We start from the raw sequence: 18,604 nt of genomic DNA on the forward strand, positions 1-18,604 counted from the left end.
CCCTTCGTAATGTGTTTGTGTTTTTTTGTGGTTGCGATTAAAGAGAAAACAATCTACAACCTGTGCACATTGACGCTGCCACGAAGAGTTGTTGAACTTGTGTGTGACTGTAATGGATTTTATCGTTAAGAACAACAACTATACAAAGATGCGAAACACGCTCAGACGTTGAAACCGTGAGCCTTCATGCACTCCTTGTGCGCGGCGATAAGATCTTGGCAGTTGGCCTCGCCGCGCTCGACAATGCTGTGTAGCACAACGACCATGCAATCAGAAGCAATACCAACAACCAACGAGAGACCATTGGAGGGTGAGATTCACATCAAATTCGGCAAGTGGTCATGACTGACGAATCGTTTTGTGTCTTGGCTTTGACACAGTGGTTTCGGCTCTCTCTCTCTCTCTCCATCGCTCAGCCCTCGCCGGTGCAGCAGCAATCAACACTCCCTGACAATCCAAAAGGGCTATTGTGCAAGTTTGGACTGCGCTTGAGCGGTTGCGAGGGGCCCAGATTCCAGGAGTGCGACGCCACGCCGCGACAAACGGCGAATTCTGATCGAGTCGCACCTCAGCAAAGAAAAAGGCTGCTTTTGCGCATCATGCCCTCTGCCAGCACCGTCCAGCAGTGCAAGAATGGCATTCGCAATGGACCATTCGCTCTGATTTTGACTCCACAGTTCCTCCGGCCCAGCGCACAAACCAGAAGCGGCGAATATCTTCTTTCGCGACTTCCCCCACCACAGCTTCTCCCCCAATCCCAGACCACCCGTACCACTGATCGCGCGGCTTCTTGGTCTCGGGACAAGCGCAGCACGGCTTGCACTTTTTGGCTTCAGTGGGGGCGGCGGCAGTGGTGACGGGTGCGACTTCGGTCATTGCTTGGTTGAAAAACGAGACTGCACAATCTCGCGCCCTTCCTCCACGCAAGAGATCTCCAGCCACTTTGATCCCAAAAGCCCACAAAGGCAGCGGCAGCATGGATGTAAGGGCATGTTGCAGCAGGATTCCATGATGGTCTGGTGCGGTTTTCGGCTCGCGGTCCAGTTGCGACCGCGTGCTCCCCATGCGTTTTGACCAAAAAGAATCGCAAAAAAACTCAAAAACCAACACAAACTCGTCAAAAAGCGTCGCTTTGGCTGTTCCGCTGGAGACATTGGGATGGGAATACCATACATGGATCCATTTTGAATTCTGCCATTTAGGACGCTTTAGCGTCGTCGCGCCAGACCCTTGGTACGGGTTGTAGGAGTGGTCTTCAAAAGCGGCCGTCCGTTTTTGGAGATTCGCATCAGTCTATCTTTTTTACTCTTCTGTATTTTCAAGTGAGTATCTTTTTTTTTTTTTTTTTTTTTTTTGCTTATTGAACACCACGCGTTCAAAAAACCTTTCTTTCGCTTTTTTTCTTTTTTTTCTTGCTCCTCCGTCCTGCCTTCTCTCGCGCTCCTGCCTCCAGCCGATTGCGTTTCAACTCTTTGCAGCCTTGTTGGCTTGCATTGAGCAACGCAATCGACAGTGACACGGGTTGTGCGAGCAGGCAGGACGGGAGCGCGAAAGATCGAAAAAAAAAAATGCGTTTTTGATCTTTGTCGTCGACCTTGCTTGCTCACCTTCACCTCGTCTCCTCCTTGCCCTTCCCCTCCCTTCTGTCATCTGAATCCACAGGCATGCGTGCGAAGGTAACGGATTCAAGACGATGCGAGGCTCGATGAGCTGCGGATGTCGCGGTGGCGAGAGAGCGACGTGGCTGGCGAAAAAAAACCATTCCCGGCTTTTTTTTTTGGCGTTGTTGTTGATGCTCACCAACCTTTTCACCTCTGCTTGTCCCTTTGCTCTCCCTCCACTCCTACTTGCGACGTATCCTTGTTTGACTTGTAGTGGCGCAAGAAGCGCATGCGTCGGTGAGTTTTTCAGCCTTGCGCACTTTGTTGATTTTTTTTGGTCTCCTTTTCTGGCAATCGACAATGTGCTCACCACGTTGTCCGTTTTGTCCTTCCCTTGATCCTCTACAGCCTGAAGCGCAAGCGCAGGAAGATGCGTGCTCGCTCCAAATAAATGAGCGGCTAACAAGCGTTCTGGATTGATGTCGCTGGGCGGGGCTTTGGGTTGGGCATTTGCCTCTTTTGGTGAATGTCTGGCTCGGGGTCTTTGCTTGGTGCTCGTCAGTCTCTGTGCAGCAAACTCTCACGTCTTTCTCAGGGTGCATCGGCTCTTGTGGTGTGCCTTGGGGTGTCCAAGCATTTTTGTGTTTGGATGCATTGTGTTTTCCGATCCTTGGCTGAATTCAATGAAGGCCTGCTGTACACCCCCCTCTAATACAACAAAAATCCAAAAAAAGAATTCCTTTGTTCATCACGCGTGCATCCAATACAAGAGAAGTTTTGTTGGGAGTGAAGGGCGGCAAACAAGACGGGTTACATTTCAAAGACAAAACTTTTGTGCTAGCACACGCATTCATACACTCACGCCCCTCTCTCTTCGCATGCATCCAGGTCTCGTACTGTACTGCAATACATGTGAGTGATGTGCAACGAGATTTGGGGGGATCAAGTGGGAGGGCGGAGGAGGGAGACAAAAACAAAAAAAGACCAGCATGCTCAACCACCACCAAAACAAAAATTTCCACACAAAACATCAAACACAAGGTTGCTGCCGCTGCTGTGCTCAAAACCAAACTTAGTAGTCGTCGCGATACTCGGTCTTGTGCGGCGAAATGCGGACAACACCCGCCGTGTTTTGGATTTGGCGCGATCCAGGCCAGGCGACGAGCGAGCTGGTCGGCGCGGTTCCGCCATATCGCACATTGGCATCCGACTGGACGGCGTATCGCTGCGGCGTGCCCTCGCCCAGGAAGAGCGGGGCGAGCGTGGTGGACGCGTTGCGGGGCGGGGTCATGCTGGCACGGCGGCGTTTCCAGGTTTCGAGCGAGACCAACGCCGAGCCTTGCGTCAGCGCCTGGTAGAGCTTGTTCGCCGCCGGAGGTGATGCCACGTGGCCGGCGAGGATTTCCCACGACTGGCGCTCGTCGGGGTGGAGCGACGGGTACAGGGCTTTGTTGCCCTTGATGTACTGGCGGAAGAGCGCCCACTCGAAGCTGGCGCCGATAAACAGACCCTTGGAGTGGCTGTACGTGAACAGCTCCGTGCCTTGGGCAGTCGACGAGCGTCGTCCAAACGCGTGATCCGACTCCAGGTTCTTGCCGTGGTGGCCAGCGACAGCAGTAAAGTTGCCGCCGAGGCAGTTCACCGATCCACGCGAGAACGCGGCCACCGCCTCCTGCGTGTGCAGGAGGAGCACCATGCCAGTGCGCTCACCGCCCAGCTCAACGCCGAGACCAATTCCACCCATGGACACGGCCGACGGTGCCGACCACTTGCCGTTGCGGAGCTTTGCAATGACAAATCCGCGACCTGTTCAGGAGGGAGTAGAAAGCGAAGGGTTGGTATAAGTAAGTTCGGGTGTAAAATTGGGTGGTGCTTGCTGTGCTTGAGCAAGTGCCGTGTGAGGGTGAAGGGCAAGCTTGACAAAGTGAGCAAAAGTGCTCGAATCAAAGCAAAAAAAGTTGAACGCACGACCGTCCGATTGTCAGCACTTTTGCGCTCAATCCTGCCGCCATCCATCCTCCAAAGCGATGGCCATCGTCTCCATAGTGAATGCCAAGCACGGTTTGGATCAACTGTGAGCATTAACGGGGCATAGAACAGGCAGCGTTGTTGTTGCACCAACAACTTGCATTTGAAACCAAAAAGCCTCCTCCGCCTCCGCACATCGCTCGAATAAAAATAACACAACATGAGGTAAAAATCAAACAAAATGAAAAAAGAACCGAGCACGATCATTTTTTTCACTCTGCACCCTTCTTTGGAGCTAATTCGCTCAAAAGTGATTCGAAATTCGAAAAAAAAAAAAAAAAAAAAAAAAACACCAAAACACACACCACATCACCCGCTCGTGTGCGCATTTCGTTTGCCGTCCTCCTTCTCCTCCTCCTCCTCCTCTCGCCTTGTCCCCCATCCAGCTCTCGTTTTCATGAACGTGCTCTCCGAAGCATCAGTGCACTCTCCTCTCATGCCCAAACAGCTCAAACCCCACGTTACAACCACCTCTCAGCCGACACTACAATTGCTTTTTTCGGTTTTCCGTCCGGTGTTTGGCTGATTTTGGTGATTTTCTGTTTGTTTTTCGCTTTTTTTGCACTCACCTCCTCGGCCAGAGATCCCCACGGCGACACGGGTGACCATCAGCACGACAATGCCCAGGCAGTCCTGCAGGGCCGACAGGGTCACGACGTTGCCCTTGTTCTCGACAGCGTCTGCAATGAAGCGTGAGAGCGTGTCTGAGCACTCGTCAATGTGGCGTTGAACCTTGCGGGATACAAAGTTGCCCCCGCGGTTGTCCTTGGCGGTCGGGCCCACGTCCGTGTTGCGATTGCTGGCCAGCGCAGATGCCGGAGCACCCGGAACCGGGTTTCCCACGGTTAGCGACGACACTTGCGCGCGTGCTTTACTGTGCAGGTACTCGGGCACTTCCATTGGGCCCTCCTCTTCGTCGTAGTCGGCTGGCATTTTTTTGTGACGGCGTTCTAGTTTTTAACGTAATGTGAATCGCTCTTTTTTTGTTAAAAAAAATGTATGTGCTTTTGCTGTCGGAACAGAAAAGCAGAACAAACGGGGGCGAGAAAAAGAACAAGAAAAAAAATCAGACTGAGGCTTTGGACTTGTTTGAGCGTTTTTCGTCCTTTTTGAAAATTCGGTCCAAGGGGACAAAGGTGAGACTGGATCATTTCGATAAGAACAAAGTGTGTCCAAAGTGCGATACAGAACATGGGACTGGACAGTACTGTATTCGGCGGGCAGGTTAAACATTTCAGCCTTGAGCTAGAGTGCGTGAGTGGGGGGGGGGGCACATGCGCTACGCTAGTGCTTCACATGTTGCCCTTCGGGCTTAAGAACAACTCCCAAACAAACGGGTGCCTCCTCTGATAATATATAGATCTACACGTATTGGACAATGAGTCAAACATTTTGTGTAAAGTGTCAAAAGAAGACTGCCGACGTTGGTAGCCAGCTTGTGACGGGAGGAAGGACACCCAGGCTCGCCAGCACCTGTGGGGTATGCGGTGGCAAAAAGAGCGCCTTTGTCTCGTCTACTCCAACCAAGTCTGGAGGCCATATATACACGGTTAACGAGTTCAACCGGTTTCTAACTGGGCGCAACGTTTTTGATGGGTTTACAGCATACTATATCAGCCGTAGACTAGGTGTCAGGGCAATAGTCAACGAGAAAATAAGATTTGTCACTGTATTCATCCGAAATGGTCACAGCAGAGTACTCCCAATATGAAGCTGCAAAATCGCCTCCGTCACGAGACGCTGTCCCGTCCGCTCTCCAATAAAATCCGAGTTGTTGTGCGTTGAAACCCCCGCCTGTAGTCCGTGGATGACGGTAGACTCAGTGTAGGCTGCGCGGCGGAGGGGGTTGTGGAGTGCGGTTCCCAAAGCGCGCGCGACCCACCTCACCGTGGTCCCTAGACAGCTCAACCGGCATGTTTAGCACGCGTCGCAGCGCTTGGATGCGAGATCAGATGTCCATGCTTGAATATTCGATGCGTCAGCTGCTTGTGAGCAAAGTCGCCCTTCGTGCACCGAGCATCGTGCTGGCCGGCGAGAGAAACCTTCCAACCAACAAACCGCAGATTGTTGCCGTCTACTTGAACCAGGACGGATTTCGAAATGGCAAAGGTACACGAGCCTTGCCCTAATCCTGGCTGCACGCGGAAGTCGTTGTCGAGTCGATGCGTATGCATGGGGTGTGTGAAGTCCAATGATTCGAGAAATCGGTCTTGAATCATCGACGAAGCTGGAGACGGCTCCTTGCTGCTCGTTGACCGGTGATTGAAGCACCAGAAGCGCTGTGTCCTTGAGCACAGCACGGGTCGGTTCTCGAACCAGAGGTTGAGTTGGTTCCGCTCATCTTGCGTGAGGTAAACCGGCGACGTGCCTGGGTGCGAGTTGAGATCATCCTCATCAATGGACTCGGAAACCTCGTCTGCGTGGATGAGCTGAGCTGCTTCCGGAACCGAAGACACGGACGATGCAGCAAGGTCGTCTTCAGCATCATGTGGAGCGTGGGCAGAGAGAACAGGCGAAGCCGAATCCATCTCATCTCTGACCTGAGACCTGCGTGACTGACCAGGACAGTAGTCGTGCTTCAAACGCAAGTCGATTGTACTTTGTTGGCTTTCCCAGAAGTCCTCCAGGCTCTGCGGATCGTTGAACATCAGGCGGGTGTGGGCAAGCTCGGTGAGCCTCGTTGTCGGAGCGTTTCTGGCTGCCTCCTCGGCTGGCTCGCTCGACTGCTGATCTTTCAACGCAACTTTCTTGGCAGTAGCTTTTTTACGATATCTGGCGTTGCGATCAGTGCACGACTTGCATGTCTTTCGTCCCTCAAAGAACTCGTACGATCGGCGGTCGTGATTGTTTTTGCTGCACCTGAAGGAAACAACCGCCATGAGCTGCGACGTCTTCACAGCTGTGTTGTCATGTTGCACTCGCATGATGTTATCTTGGTCGAACGTGACTAGCTGGATGATGGGGGTTTCGGGCGAGGTCAAGAGTTCGGGCGGGATGAAGCCTGGGAGCGCCGCCGTAACATGGCGGACCATGAGCCGGTCCGTTCGCGGGGGGAGCTCAAGTTGAAGTGTTTGATCGGCCGGGCTGGGCTTGGCGTCAACCACGAAGGTGACGGTGAGTATTGGCGACCAGGTTGTGGCGGGATTTTCTGGCGCTGGAACGCTCATTTTGTGAAGATGTGGAGCGCGATGCGTGCGTGCGCGTGTGCGTGCGTTTGTCCTGTGTTTGATGCAGAAAGACGTCTAGAACGTGAGGATGGGAGCTCGGTACGCAGAACAGCAAGGGGCGGACGTACGGAGCGATCGAAGAACGATCACAGGGAAAAGGACTGAGCAGACCGCAAAGATCAACTCTCCCCGTTTTCATCCCGCTCTTTTGGGGCTCGTCCAACGAGCGTCTAAAGTCCCCCCGCGCGCCGCGCCGCTTTTTTTTGTACATTAAATATGTTTTCTTCTTGTTTTGCAACCACGAAGGAGAGCAGGTCCCAGACGGACAAGCTCAAAACCCACTTTCCAATGAACAACGCTCGGCGACGCGACGGATCGTCGCGGAGCGACCGAAATTTTCCATTCTCTTTGAAGCGCTCCATTGTGCCTACCTTACGGAACACGAATTGCAAAGCAGAATGACGAATATCCGGAAATGCCGAGCGGGCAGTGGCCCGCTCGCGCATATGAAACCAATGCCTTGAAGAACGCCAAAAATCATAAAAAAAAAACGCAAAAAACAGAAAAAAAGCCAGAAAACAGCCCTCCTTTAGAGCGATCCCCGCCCACTCTGGTGGCCCTAGGCATGCAGTATACATGGTACTGATCACATAGCGCGTTGTGGCGGCGCTGGATGGCGCACATAGTGGTCAAGGGGACATGGCAAAGTCTTTACTTTTAACAAAACCGGCTTCATATTGAGAGTCCCCTTCTATTACCCCAATACGTACGTGAGCATGATACTGATGAACTGGATACACAGTGGGTGAATGAGCTCCCTGAAACCATTGCAGAGATTAACAAGAAGGCGAAAGTGAGAAAGCCCAATCCAATGCTGGAGTTACCAAAGAAAAGTAGGTGACACAGGCACTCCTGCACTCACACACCCATGCAAAGCAAGTCGTCCGCTCAACGAGCATCGAGAATGCCGATAAACTTTACAATTGGCTTTTATTCTCAGAGCGACGTCTTCAAGATACTATACAGATGCTGAGAACGCATTGCAACACACGAAAGCGAGCGTTGGCAGAGGGTGAACGCTTGAAGATGGCTCAAGAAGCCAGAAACAAGGGACGGCCCTACGGTCTCGTGCAGTTCAGCAGGGTAGACACAGAGCGCTGAACGTGGCGCGAGTGAAGGGTGTAGGTCTTGTTGGGATGGTAAGCGAGAATGTTGACGTTGGTGGCGAGAAGTTTCTTGGTGAGGTCGCGACCAAGAGCCTCCTCCACATCATCGACATGCTGAGCACCTCGACAGAGACGACAAAAGGTGCTGCTCGCGGGAGGCGATATCTGCGCCAAGTCGCCGAAAAGTCGACGCAGGGCACCTCGAGTGCCAATGTGGAACTCCAGAAAGATCTGATTCACTTGATGTCCTCTGCCGAGCTGTTTCGTGACCCGATTGAGCAGAACAAAACGCCCGCCAGCAATCTCAGCAACCGCGCGCTTGGCCGAATCCTCGTTGACGCCACGATGTAGCAGAAAATCGACAGCTTGTTCGTCGGTGAGATCACCCACTTCAACAACGCGAGCACGGGTCATCGCTGATGATTCCTCGAGCTCGGGCAGAGTCGAACCATCGCTGGTGACGAGAACAACATTGAGCAGCTGCTCGTCAGCAGCCGACTTGGCAAAATTTTGAATCACATGCAACAGTGCTGGACCCTGCTTGGCGATCATGTCTACGGCGTCGATGACGAGCGTGGCAGGGTGACCGTGCTTGGTCTTGAACTGTTGCGCAACGTCCCTCAGACTGAGACTGAGCAACACCCAGCTCTTAAAGGGTTCTGCTGCCGATGTTACTTCATGCAGTTCAACACCACGGTCTTTCAAATAGCCTTCTGTGAAGGTGAATTGGTTGAACTCGAAATCTAGCGATTCGGCCAGTCGTTTCGATATGTCGACGAAGAGGTCATCCCGGACGATGTGGTAGACAATGCCAGTGCGGTTGGGTCGGATGGCGTCGAGGACGGCGCTGGTCTTGCCGCAGCCTGTTTCGCCAACGACGACCGTGTATGCCTCCAGCGGCGCGGGGCGCAGCACCCCTTGAAGCATCGCAATAGCATCTGGACGACTGACGTGGTATTTCTCGAAACGTGGGATCACGGAGCCGGCCTCGAAGCGTGCGAGCATGCGAGCTTGAACGATTTCGGGCGAGTGGGTCTTGGCGATCGTGTACTTGTCGTCCAGCACGTGCCGAGCAACGAAAGCCGCCACAACCAAAATAATAAATGTGGTGGAGACCGCCTTGGCGACCGCGCCGCCGATGAAACCGAACTCACCCCGAAAAGCTGGCTGCTGCTGATCCGGGGCCGCAGCTGGAGCCGCCGCTGGAGCCGCAGCCGACATTTCGGGATAAAACAAGAAAAAACAAAAGAAGAAGAAACTAAAAACTGCGCTGTCATCATCTTTCTCAGCTTTGGCAACCCATAATGAGTTGAATAAACCATCGTTCGATTTGTATCATTGTTCTTCCAAGACGTTCTTGTGCCGCTTTTCAAAGCGGTCTGAGTGTTTTGACAAGGCAGGCGGTTTGTCCAGAGCCCATTGGCGACTTGGCATTGAGGTCGACTGACTTGATAATTGCGTCCCTCTTTTCACTGTCAGCGAGGTCGAGATGCTTGTGGATGTTCTTCATCTTGGCGGTCATTGGTAAATAGCAAGATCCATTTAGTATTTCTTAAGGCGGTTTCAAAATTTCCAATTCCACTTGCGCCAAACCATGAATATAAAAGCGTCCGCCTGTGGGTGGGTGCCTGTGTGGGGAGTATGGGGGTAGTATGGGGGCAGTATGGGAGTTGTAAAAATGCAGTATGGGAGTTGTAAAAAGAGGGTGCCCCCTATTGTAATAATATGGGGCCGTTTTTTTAAAAAGGTAGAGTGAACCCCCCAAAATATGTCGTTCATATCCACCACCGTGTCCTACGTCGCTTTCCGCCGCTGGTGCTCTGATTGTGTGGTTTACACCATGCCATCAGTGTGCTCGAGGGTCGGGGGCGCAGCGGAAGTGCGTTGGGCGGCGGGGCGGAGCGAGAAAAGGAGCGGTTTGTGTCGCGGTGTGATTTCTCAGCCAAGCTTTTCCCAGCCCTCAATCTGTGCCACTGCTACATTCTGTTGCGGGTTCATCTTGTCCAACAATAATCGGGCCGCAGTAGAGGGCGATTAGCTCCAGCACACTTGGTTACAAAAAAAAAAAAAAAAAAAAAAAAAAAAAAAAAAAAAAAAAAAAAAAAAAAAAAAAAAAAAAAAAACCCTCTCTTGCATGTCCCAACCGAGGGCTGAACTGGTTTTATGCATTCTCTCAGTTTCGGGCTCCTCCTGCCCCTACCAGACATTGTCCCGATCTCCGATCTAAAGAATTATTTGATGTGGTGTGGCAGCCCGCTGACACTGATTTGCTGCGACGAGGTTGCGTTGACCGTCACACCTTCTCGCGGCCGTACAGTCGCCGGCGGGACAGCGGCGTGTGGTCTGATGCACCGAGTGGCATAGACACATGGTCTACTCTCTCGGGCGGGGGTTGCAGGGCAGGGGAAAACAATTGCAGAGCTCAGCGACGCGATGGGAGTGAAAGACATGGCGATTCTACCTTTTTAAAAAAACAGCCCCATATATAGTATCAGAGGGGGGCACCCGTTTGTTTGGGAGTTGTTCTTAAGCCCGAAGGGCAACATGTGAAGCACTAGCGTAGCCATGTGCCCCCCAGTGCGTGAGTGCGTGAGTGCGTGGCGCTGACTCCAAAGGCAGTTCGTAACCATGAAGCTGCGGAAAGACCACTTGGTGGTTGTAAAGTACTCCTTCAGTTCCTTGATGATCTCAGTCTTGGCCTCTGAGTTTTGTCCAAGTTCAACGCGAGGCCTTCAATCCTCTTTGATACTGTACAATTTTAATTTTCAATCCAAAAGCACAACACCCACCCCCTCTCTTCGCCTCCCCGCCATTCTCATCAAACGATGCAATCCCAGTCGCAGCCGCAGCCGCCGTCCATCCGCGTGTATGTCGGCACATGGAATGTCGGCGAGCGGCGCATTGTTTTTGGCGATGACACGCTCAAAGCGCTCTTCCGCGAGCCGCTCGTGGGATCGACGCCGGCATCCGCTGCAGACGCCGAGTCCACGGAGAGCGAGCCGCACCTGGTCGTCGTCGGGCTCCAGGAGGTCGACATGTCCGTCAAGTCGCTCCTGCTCGCCAGCTCGTCTGCAGCGGATTTCTGGGCAAAGGAGGTCTCGCGCGCCCTCCCGACCAGCGTGACGTATGCCCAGGTATTGAATTGAATCATCATTGGCAATATCATGCAAATGCACAGCTGATATGGCGATGATGGCGATGATGCGCTGGCTGGCTCTGATGGTTGCAATTGGTCGACAGATTGCTCGTGAACGGCTGGGCGGAATGCTGCTGCTCGTGTTTGCCTCGTCTTCGATTGCATTCTCGCTCGTATCGAACATTGCTGTGGCCAATACTCCATTCGGCTGGGGCGGCGTCGTCGGAAACAAGGGCAGCGTTGCCGTGCGGTTTGAGTAAGTTTGTGCTCTGCTCAAGACATTTGACATTTGGTCCCGAATCGATGTCTGTCTTCGCGACTTTGAGGTCGCGACCATTTGAGTTTGAGTTGAACGATGGGGGACTCCCCCCGGGGGGGGGGGGGTTGAAGCGAACAGCTGACTCCTTCTCATTTACTCTTGCACAGAATCGCAAACGTCTCGTTTTGCTTTGTGAATGCTCATCTCCCAGCCCACCAAGGCTACGTTGCACAACGTAATGCTGCCATCAACGCCATTCTGAGCGGTCTGACCTTCAATGTGCAACTCTCCGAACAGGAACGGGCAGCCGCGGCAGAGGCCTCGGATTCCGATTCGGCCAAACTGCTCGCGTCCGGAAAAGCCAGCGCAGCAACGTCAGGGTCTGCAGCACAAACACGGAGCAAAAGCCTGCCGGATAGCTTGTCGGGTCGGCCTACGAGTCGGCCTGTTCTCATTCTAGATCACGATATCGTGTTTTGGTTTGGCGATCTCAACTACCGAGTCGACACTGCCGAAACCGGCGAGCTCCGCAAGAGCGTGCAGAGCGCTATTGACAATCTCAATCTTGCTGGCATTCGCACTCGGCAGTTCTCTCTGCTCCAGCAACGTTCCAGGAGCCCACTTCCGTCCAGCAGCACTTCTGCTGCTGCAACTCTGTTCGCATCGTCATCTTCTTCTACTCCTGCCTCGTCCTCCTCCTCCTCCTCGTCCTCCTCCTCTTCCTCCTCGTCGGCATCGTCGTCACTGTTGTCCGTCAACAGCATCTCGTCTCTGATGCCCAGATCGCTGTCGTCCGGAAATCTTGCCGGCGCTGCGTTGCCAGTCGCTCTCCGCCCCTATCTCGCCCTGGATCAGCTGAACATTCAGCGGCGCGACTCTGGAGTGCTCGCCGGCTTTGTCGAGCCCCCGATCAACTTTGCACCAAGCTACCGCTTTGACGTTGGCACAGACCAGCTCGATTCGAGCAGCAAGCTCCGCCCACCAGCCTGGACGGATCGCATCCTGTTCCGTGGGGATGGCATTCGTGCCCTCAGATACAATTGCATTCACGCCCTTCGGTCCAGCGACCACAAGCCCGTCTGTGCAGTATTTGAAGTTTCCCTTCCTTCCTCAGCATCGCGGCTTGGTCGGGCAGTCTCATCCATCCGTCACTTTGTTGCGCGGCCCACCGTTGTGCCTTCGTGGCTTCAGTCGCTTGCCACTCGAGCGTTGGCGCCAATGTGGCGTATCTTTACACCGCTGGGTGCTTGCGTCACCTTCTTTGTTGTCGCTATCACTCTTGTTGTATTTTTCCAATTCATGTGATGATGGATTTGTTGCAATTATACAGTATCTTGCTTACGTTTTGGATGTGCCATATGAGCGTGCAACATGCAGTATTCTGTGATGTGACGAGAGGATTGTTTGATAGGACTGAGTGTATTCTGGCGTGAATCTACGAAGACGACACGACAACGCCAAAGTGCAGGAGTGTTGTTCAAACAAGCACACGTTGGTTGACAAACGAACACGGTCTCCAAACAAAACGGGAAACCAACCCAAACAAAAACAAACAAAACAGCTTGACAAAAACGCAACCAGACAACCTCGTTCAGAGCTCGTCACGCAACAAAGAATAACGGTTCCGGCTAGGGAGCAGCTTCTTGAATGTGCTTTCTACGACTTTCTTGTCCTGCTGGCCTTGTTGAGAACCATCCTCGCGGCGATCCTGCCGCTGTTGTTGTTGTTGTTGCTGCTGCTGCTGCTGCTGATCTTGCGGCTGCTGCTGCTGTTGCTGCTGCTGCTGTTGCTGTTGCTGTTGCTGTTGACCATCGTGTCCATGGGCATGGCCATGCGCCTGGCCACCTTGCTGCTGCTGCTTGTTGTGGAACTCTTGGTGAAGCTTGCCCGCAGTGAAGTCGGCAATGAACTGGCGCAAGTGGTCGGGATTCTCAATGTTGTCGAAGTTCTCAAAGGGGTACATGTGCTGGAACGAGTCGATAGCAAGCACGGGAAGATCGGTCACGTGCTTGCCAAGGTGGTGAAGCGGGTGTGCAAACTTGACACCGTCGGCCACAATGTAGTTAAAGTTTGCGCGCTCGCCGACAAAGTGCTGGGTCACAATGTTGGTAAACCGTTCGACGGGCGCACGGTTGTCCGGGTGGTAGAAGAGAATCAAGAAGGGGAGCTGCTCCTCGGTGAGGCCCTCGGCGTTCTCAAAGGTAATTTCGCGGACGAGCGGAACGCACTGCGACTGGGCCCAGGCCTTGAGCTGGACGTACGTCCAGATGCCCTTGAACTGAACCTTGTCTTGGCCGCGAGCATGAAAGTAGGCGTTCGGGAAGGACATGCCGAGCTCGTTGGCAGCCTCGCCATTAAACGTGTAGGTGAACTTGCAGTCGTCGTTGAGGTCAGCTGCCACGTCACGGAAGGTTTGGAGAATCTCGTTGCGCTCGCTCAGGAAGACGGCCGAGATTTGCTTTGGCGTGGTGCGCTGGATCTCCTGGAACTCGGCGACAGTGTTGTAGCGGGTGAGGGGCTCCTGCATGAGGAGGGTCTGGAGGAAGTCGACGAGCGCGGGGACGCTTCGCTCGCCACGGTACTCCTTCCGCAGCAGCTTGCCAAAGCGGAAGATCTTGAGTGTCGGGTACTTGTTGATCTTGAATCGCATCGCGAGAGCCTTCTCCTGCTCTGCATTGACGCGCGCCAGGACAATCCGGTCGCCTGTCGGCGTCGCGCCCAAGTGGGTCGCCGTCGCCTCGTAGATTGGCCCGAGCATCTGCGAGAAGCGGCACCAGTCAGCGTAAAAGTTGACCAGGACGAGCTCGCGGGTGTCAATCAGGTCGTCGAACGTTGCCGTCGTAAGCTGGTTGACCGAGTCCTTGCTCAGCGTTGGTCCGTCCGTGCGGCGCGTCTTGCGGCGTGCGTGCAGGCGCTCGGCGTGGAACCGGCGCATGTGGTCCTCGTCCTCCTCGTTGTGCTCGACCTCGTGCAGGTGCTCGGACAGCGCCACCTTGACGGCCTCCTCTTGTGCCTGTCGCACAGCCGCGAGCTCCTCCGCGTTGCCCTCCCCAGCAGCAGCAGCAGCAGCCTCCTCGGCCCGAGCAAGCAGCGCCCGGCCAGACGACGAAGCGAGGCTGAAGCGATCTCCGTTGTGGGTGCTCGGCGAGTGCAACGCGAGTGCGAGCACGGCGATCGCAGCGAGCAAAAGCAGCGTTCGAGAAGCAGAAGAAGGCATTGGGAAACAAAAAAAAAAAAAAAAAAAAAAAAAAAAAAAATAGAATGAACTGCTTTTGTTGTTTGGATCTTCCATTGAATCTATTCTATTGAAACTATTGAATAGAATGAACTGCTATTGTTGTATGGATCGATCTTCTATTGAATCTATTCTATTGAAACTATTGAGAGGGTGCGGGAAGGGGGGGGGATGAGAGGAGACCAATGTCAGAGATTCAATCAAGTTTGTTGTGTTTTGCTCAGAATGATGGGAAGATGTGTTCAGTGAAATACACGAAAAACGCATCGGAGAACTCGGAAAATCATGCTTGATTCTTCACTTGGATGGAATCACCCAGCGCGCTTGGTGCGACGTCGCGCCAGACCATGGCTGGGAATGCTGCGAAAGCTTGGCCTTGAGCTCGTCAAAAGTCGGCTGAGCGGACAAACGACCAGTCGCCAAATTGTCGCTACCACCACCTTTCCCGCCACCAAGCACCGATGCAAGTGACTTCCAGAGCGCACTAGCACGGAGTGGAGTGGTCGATGGGGCAGAAGGAGTGGAACTCTGGAGTTGCGGAGCTGCAGGAATGGCAACCGCCATCGAATTGTCGCTTCCAATCACAACGTGAACGACGGTTGGCTGAAGGGCGTTGGCCAGTCTCTCTGCGCGAACATTGGCAAAACTGCTGGGCTCGCTCGAGTCCACCATTCGGAAAGAAACAGACACGGCGGTCGTATCTGCCACCGCAAGCAAGCCGCTCAGCTCTTGCGCCTCATTCCACGGCGAGCTGGCACGCTTGACCATCGCCGCATCGATCGCCTTGGTCTGATCTTTCAAGCGCTGCACCAATGCGTTCAAGGCATCCTCGACGCCTGGACCTGGCTCCACCTTGAGGGTTCGGGCGATTCGGCCAAGAACCTGCTGTTGGCCTGCCAGCCAAGTGATGGCCGTCTCGCCAGCAACAGCTTCAATGCGGCGTGTGCCTGCTGCGACGCTGGATTGCGCCACAATCTGATTTTTTTTGGTGTGGCACATGGAACACAACAACAGTCAGGAGTCAGTCCGTTGATCAAAACGCACAAGATTCTCACAAGGCTTTCTTCTCTCTCCCCCCCCCGTTCGCGTCCCCCCCCCGCCACCACTCCCACTCACCTTAAAGGGGAAAACCGAATGCGAATTCGACGCGTGGGTACCGCCACAAAGCTCCATGGACACGTCGCCGATTTTCACGACGCGGACATTTTCGCTGTACGTTTCGTTCAGCATGGAAATGGCGCCTCGACGCTGGGCCTCTGCCAATGGGAGCACTTCCGTTTGCACGGGAAGTCGCGACTGGGCAATGCCATTCACGGCTGCTTCGAGCTGCTCGACCTGAGCGTCCGAGAGCGCGGCTTTGTGCGTAAAATCGAATCGGAGGCGCTGTGAAGTCACCAACGAGCCTGCTTGCACGACAGTTGTGCCAAACATTTTGCGAAGCGCAGCGTTGAGCATGTGCACCGCCGTGTGGTGCGCTGAAATGACGTGGCGAAGCGACGCGTGCGAGCGGAGTTGGATTTTGCCTCCAGCAGCAATCGAATCAAATGCAGTGCCATCGACATCCGAATCGGCTGGCCGAATACGGATGGTGATAAAGTCGCCAGCTGGCTTGGAGGTGGTCTCGACCACACCAAGCAGCGTCGAGCCGTCGCTGCTCAGCACATCGCCTGTTTCGCCAACTTGGCCACCACCCTCAGGGTATAATGGAGATTGGTCCACGACGGCCAGCTTGACCTTGCTGTCTCGCGACTCGGACATTGCTAGAATGGTACTATGAACACCGAGAGAACAGCTTGGCGATTCGGCTGTCTCGTACCCAAACAGACAAAGACCGAAGTCCCAGTGCCTTACATGACACAATGGCCTCTTTCAGCTGTGTGGTCTCCTGCTTGGAGTTTGCGTTGGTGAGAAGGGAAGCGGCAGAGCCAGTGGCACGCGACCGCTGACGCGTCATTTCCCGATTGTCGACAACCATTTGCTCGATGGCTTGCTCGTCAAAGGAGACGCCTCGCTGTGTTGAAATAATACGCGCCAGGTCGATTGGGAATCCGTGAGATTCGTGGAGCCGGAAGACTGTTGCCGGTGCAAGAACGGCTGCAAATCCAAACGAAACAAACACAACAAAAAAACAAAAACAATCACCCAAAAGTGAAGGGAAAACAAATCGATCCAGTCCAGGGGGGGGGGGAAGATCACTCGAGAAACTCCAACACTCAACATGTCGCATCAAACACTCGGACAGTACCTTGCTTGCGTTGCACAGCAGCGTCAATTTCCGAATTCAGCATGCTCACGCCGCTGTGGAGAGCGGAAGAAAAGACCTCCTCTTCCTGCTTAAGAATGGCGCAAATTTCCGTTTGTCGCGCAAAGATTTCCGGATAGAAGGTTGGATCCGTGGACGCGAGGAGAACGGGGACAAGGTCGGCAAGGAAGGGCTTCTTCAGTCCCATCTGCAAGCCCACGCCGGCAGCTCGTCGAATAACGCGACGAAGAACATACCCACGACCAAGGTTACTGTGATGGCAAGCAGCGGGGAGGAAGAAGAAGAAGGATTCACGGATTGGGATGGATGTTAGCCAAAATCGCGATCAAACCGGCCCGCCAAAAAAAAAAAAAAAAAAAAAAAAAAAACGAATCTCACCTGGGAATGACACCATCAGCAATCAAAAAGGAGGCTGCGCGAACATGGTCGGCAACGATGTTAAGGAAGGCAGTGGGCGGCGTCGCCAATTGTCCGGATGCTTGAGAAGCGGCTGAGGCTGCTGCTGCGGTGGCGGCGGTGAGGCTGGCCAAACTGTCAATCTCGAAATTGCTTGCCTTGCCTTGCAACACACGCGCAAGACGCTCAAGACCCATGCCAGTGTCAATGCACTTGGTCTCGAGCGGGGCGAGGCTCAGTTGTCCGCTGGAGCTTGCCACCTTTTGCTCTTGCATAAACACAACATTCCAAATCTCCATGTACCGCTCCGGGTCGCGCGCATCTAGTCCGTTCTGCAGGTCGAAATGAATTTCTGTGCACGGACCGCAAGGACCCGGGCCGTCACCCATCGACCAATAGTTGTCGGCGGCGCCCAGGCGCCAGATTCTTGATTCCGGCACACCGATCTGCGACGCGCCAAAACGCGAGCGGTTTTGCAAGTGGAGTTGGCGTCAAAGAAGTTCCAAACATGGTTGAACAACAACACTACAGGATAACAACGCCGAAATTGGCCCCCTGTTTATTACCTTGTCGCGCCAAATGGCGTACGATTCGTCGTCCGTCTCGTATACAGTGATCATGAGCCTGTCCTTCGGCAGCTGGAGATGGGCTGTGAGGTAGTCCCAGGCCAGCGGAATGGCAGTTTCCTTAAAGTAGCCTCCGAATGAAAAGTTTCCCAGCATCTCAAAGAAGGTGTGATGTCTCGGCGTGTACCCGACGTTGGTCAAATCGTTGTGTTTGCCACCTGCGCGCATGCACTTTTGCACAGAGACGGCACTTGTAAGCCTGCCACTGCTGCTGGCACGTGGATGGAGGAAGCGATCCTTGAACTGGACCATGCCCGCGTTGACAAAGAGCAGAGTGGGATCGTTCTGCGGCACCAGCGAGCTCGACTTGACGTGCTCGTGGCCGCGGTCGACAAAGTACTGCACAAAGTCGCGCCGGATTGCAGCAGCCGAATTGCTGGTCGCAGCAGCAGCAGCAGTAGTGGTAGTAGAGGAGCGCTGGTCGTTGTCGGCAATGTACCGCGGACGGCCAACGGCAGCATCCGTCGCAGCATGATGATTGCTGGCAGCAGCATGATGATTGTTGGCAGCAGCAGCAGTAGCAGAAGACGACGCTGCAGCCGTGGTCGTCGACAGCCATGAGCAGCAGCGCGATGATGGATGCGACTGGAATCGCAGCAACAACTGCCTTGTCGCCAGCATGTGTTACAGTAACCCAAAGAAAAACAAGGACTAAGCAAGCAAGCACATATACACTATCAGATGACAGGTACTGTCGATCGAGGATTGAGCATTCATGATTGAATCA

At 53.8% G+C, this 18,604-nt stretch overlaps 8 protein-coding genes across 8 annotated transcripts; 2 read left to right on the top strand and 6 right to left on the bottom strand.

The window, feature by feature from the left end:
* Positions 1–86: 86 nt before the first annotated feature.
* Positions 87–907, bottom strand: CAOG_04693 (hypothetical protein). The gene is made up of 2 exons (XM_004347390.2): positions 773–907; positions 87–246 (listed from the first exon to the last, which is right to left on the bottom strand). Exons 1-2 carry the CDS (start codon positions 874–876, stop codon positions 162–164), a joined length of 189 nt encoding a protein of 62 aa, XP_004347440.1. The 5' UTR covers positions 877–907; the 3' UTR covers positions 87–161.
* A 387-nt stretch (positions 908–1,294) lies between these two features.
* CAOG_04694 (hypothetical protein) lies at positions 1,295–2,337 on the top strand. The gene is made up of 4 exons (XM_004347391.2): positions 1,295–1,322; positions 1,663–1,676; positions 1,876–1,898; positions 2,010–2,337. Exon 4 carries the CDS (start codon positions 2,128–2,130, stop codon positions 2,311–2,313), a length of 186 nt encoding a protein of 61 aa, XP_004347441.1. The 5' UTR covers positions 1,295–1,322; positions 1,663–1,676; positions 1,876–1,898; positions 2,010–2,127; the 3' UTR covers positions 2,314–2,337.
* A 1-nt stretch (position 2,338) lies between these two features.
* Positions 2,339–4,691, bottom strand: CAOG_04695 (Sh3yl1-prov protein). The gene is made up of 2 exons (XM_004347392.2): positions 4,199–4,691; positions 2,339–3,407 (listed from the first exon to the last, which is right to left on the bottom strand). Exons 1-2 carry the CDS (start codon positions 4,560–4,562, stop codon positions 2,674–2,676), a joined length of 1,098 nt encoding a protein of 365 aa, XP_004347442.1. The 5' UTR covers positions 4,563–4,691; the 3' UTR covers positions 2,339–2,673.
* An 842-nt stretch (positions 4,692–5,533) lies between these two features.
* On the bottom strand, positions 5,534–6,796 carry CAOG_08804 (hypothetical protein; the record flags this gene model as incomplete). The annotated part of the gene is made up of 1 exon (XM_011272142.1): positions 5,534–6,796. One exon carries the CDS (start codon positions 6,794–6,796, stop codon positions 5,534–5,536), a length of 1,263 nt encoding a protein of 420 aa, XP_011270444.1.
* Positions 6,797–7,914: 1,118 nt separating this feature from the next.
* On the bottom strand, positions 7,915–9,183 carry CAOG_08805 (hypothetical protein; the record flags this gene model as incomplete). Its single annotated transcript, XM_011272143.1, has 1 exon — positions 7,915–9,183. The coding sequence occupies one exon, from the start codon at positions 9,181–9,183 to the stop codon at positions 7,915–7,917; it is 1,269 nt and encodes a 422-aa protein (XP_011270445.1).
* Positions 9,184–10,787: 1,604 nt separating this feature from the next.
* Positions 10,788–12,744, top strand: CAOG_04696 (hypothetical protein; the record flags this gene model as incomplete). Its single annotated transcript, XM_004347393.1, has 4 exons — positions 10,788–11,096; positions 11,203–11,354; positions 11,525–12,434; positions 12,688–12,744. 4 exons carry the CDS (start codon positions 10,788–10,790, stop codon positions 12,742–12,744), a joined length of 1,428 nt encoding a protein of 475 aa, XP_004347443.1.
* Positions 12,745–12,758: 14 nt separating this feature from the next.
* CAOG_04697 (thioredoxin domain-containing protein) lies at positions 12,759–14,591 on the bottom strand. The gene has a single exon (XM_004347394.2). It carries the CDS (start codon positions 14,572–14,574, stop codon positions 12,949–12,951), a length of 1,626 nt encoding a protein of 541 aa, XP_004347444.1. The 5' UTR covers positions 14,575–14,591; the 3' UTR covers positions 12,759–12,948.
* A 298-nt stretch (positions 14,592–14,889) lies between these two features.
* Positions 14,890–18,498, bottom strand: CAOG_04698 (alanyl-tRNA synthetase; the record flags this gene model as incomplete). The annotated part of the gene is made up of 6 exons (XM_004347395.1): positions 14,890–15,567; positions 15,709–16,352; positions 16,444–16,686; positions 16,838–17,106; positions 17,234–17,697; positions 17,818–18,498. The coding sequence occupies 6 exons, from the start codon at positions 18,496–18,498 to the stop codon at positions 14,890–14,892; spliced, it is 2,979 nt and encodes a 992-aa protein (XP_004347445.1).
* Between the last annotated feature and the right edge of the window lie 106 nt (positions 18,499–18,604).

Source organism: Capsaspora owczarzaki (genome assembly GCF_000151315.2).
Source record: "Capsaspora owczarzaki ATCC 30864 unplaced genomic scaffold supercont2.7, whole genome shotgun sequence".
Taxonomy (NCBI): Eukaryota; class Filasterea; order Ministeriida; family Capsasporidae; genus Capsaspora; species Capsaspora owczarzaki.

Coding starts and splice junctions, on each gene's coding strand:
- CAOG_04693 (XM_004347390.2), bottom strand. CDS start 876: ATGACCGAAGTCGCACCCGTCACCACTGCCGCCGCCCCCACTGAAGCC. Junction 247..772: donor AAGAAGCCGCGCGATCAGTG/GTACGGGTGGTC, acceptor TGTGCTACACAG/CATTGTCGAGCGCGGCGAGG.
- CAOG_04695 (XM_004347392.2), bottom strand. CDS start 4,562: ATGCCAGCCGACTACGACGAAGAGGAGGGCCCAATGGAAGTGCCCGAG. Junction 3,408..4,198: donor GGGGATCTCTGGCCGAGGAG/GTGAGTGCAAAA, acceptor CCTCCTGAACAG/GTCGCGGATTTGTCATTGCA.
- CAOG_04697 (XM_004347394.2), bottom strand. CDS start 14,574: ATGCCTTCTTCTGCTTCTCGAACGCTGCTTTTGCTCGCTGCGATCGCC.
- CAOG_04694 (XM_004347391.2), top strand. CDS start 2,128: ATGTCTGGCTCGGGGTCTTTGCTTGGTGCTCGTCAGTCTCTGTGCAGC.